This window comes from Austrofundulus limnaeus, unplaced genomic scaffold, assembly GCF_001266775.1.
Source record: "Austrofundulus limnaeus strain Quisiro unplaced genomic scaffold, Austrofundulus_limnaeus-1.0 Scaffold11, whole genome shotgun sequence".
NCBI lineage: Eukaryota > Metazoa > Chordata > Actinopteri > Cyprinodontiformes > Rivulidae > Austrofundulus > Austrofundulus limnaeus.
Window position 1 is genome coordinate 3,064,683 of NW_013952413.1, and position 1,626 is coordinate 3,066,308.

The following is a 1,626-nucleotide window of genomic DNA, read 5'->3' on the forward strand; positions in this document are numbered from 1 at the left end:
TATGTATTTTATTATCATTAAAGTTATTATTTAAGCAAATATATTTGTGCTTGAGTTGGACATCATGACAGCGGCACTAATAATCACCGTTTTGTGCTTTGGACCGCGGAACCTTAATTAGTGTTTCAAAGTTTAATCTTTAGACAATGTGTGGAGTTCTTGTGCGCCTTTACGCACGGGCGGGGCGGTGCCACTAAAACTGTAATTATGTCACTAAAAGCTCCTCCTCTCTTCAGTCCTAATCCCTTAGGCTACAGCCCGTGTTAATACTGCGTCTGAAATTTATCCACAAGTAGCAGGCAGCAGTAGTTTACACACTAGAGGTCCAGGGCTGTCTCCACACGCGTTTTTGGACACATTTGAGCCTGGCTGCTCACCTGGACAACATCCAAGAGACACACACACAGTCTCGGTAAGTTTAAAGGACGTGTAAGTCTCTCAGGTTTGACATTAGAATCCTCTCTGATGATTCATGTGTTGCTGAATCAGATTTTGGGACATAACATTCATCTGAACTATTTCAAAATGCTGGTGCTGGACTGATTTTCTGTTTTTGCTAGTTAAACTGCAACATTTTAATTCATTGACTTATGCTCAGGCGTTTGTTAACTTCTCCACTAGATTTACTTTACATCTTTGATAGCTTGTGTCCTCAAACATATCAACAAAGCCAGAGTTACAGTGCAGCCATTACAAATCCCTAAAACCTGTCAAGTTGTAGGAGAGCATTCATCCTGAACAGAAGCAAATGGGTGCGTTAACCACAGTTTTGCGCAACGTTTGGAATGGAGACAAACTGGTTCACATAAAGAACCACAAAATCAAAAAAAGAGCTGCATTGTTTCAGAACGGTTTTTAAAAGGTTCAGGTGTCAGTGTTTATTGTGASTGTCTGGTCACTGTTTTCTTGTTTYCTCCTGCAGCCACTCAGCATGGCCTCCTCTGAGGACACAGAAGGCTCCCTGATGCCTGTGGACTTTATCCAGCTGCAGCAGTACATGGAAGGTGAGTTCCTTGTTTCTGTTTGCGTCATTCACGCCATCTGTTAAATTGCTCAAACAAAGAAAAAACTAAGATAAGGCAATCAGAGTGACAAAGTCAAGTGGGAGCCAAAACCAGTTCACACCCAAAACAGTCAAATCTCTGCAGTTCTGATCAGATTTCAGACTTCGTCACTTTAAGCAAATTGACTAGTGAACATTTTTACATTTTTACAATTATTGCCACAAGAAGGCTGCTGTAAGAAATGAATCATAAACACAATGGTGCTGAACAATAACCTGTGGAGCATCCTCCTGCAGCCTCACTCAAACATCAACTTTAAAAAAGTGCTGATGGGACTGGACTTAATGCAGAATTATGATGACGAGCTGACAGGAAACAAAAAGCGGCGCTGGGCTAAAAATACTCGGTCCATTTAAAGGCTTTGAAAGAAATTAAATGGGTCTGTAGGCTTTTAGTGTTTGGGGAGGAGAGTATTTACACACAGGATAATGGATGAATAGATAATTACATGTTCATGTGCTCCGGTCTTGATGTGTGAGAAACACTGTTTTGTGTGTGTGTGTGTGTGTGTGTGTGTGTGTGTGTGTGTGTGTGTGTGTGTGTGTGTGTGTGTGTGTGTGTG

General features: G+C 41.4%; 1 protein-coding gene across 2 annotated transcripts in view; it reads left to right on the forward strand.

The window, feature by feature from the left end:
* dgkab (diacylglycerol kinase, alpha b) overlaps window positions 1-1,626 on the forward strand; it is a 16,753-nt gene that overhangs the window by 3,521 nt on the left and 11,606 nt on the right. The window contains exons 1-2 of one of the 2 annotated variants that reach the window (XM_014002018.1): window positions 130-412; window positions 923-1,004. In XM_014002018.1, the coding sequence (XP_013857472.1) occupies window positions 932-1,004 (73 nt within the window). In that variant the 5' untranslated portion in view covers window positions 130-412; window positions 923-931. Of the gene's footprint in view, window positions 1-129; window positions 413-922; window positions 1,005-1,626 lie in introns of those variants that run through there. The other variant, XM_014002017.1, reaches the window with a different exon arrangement.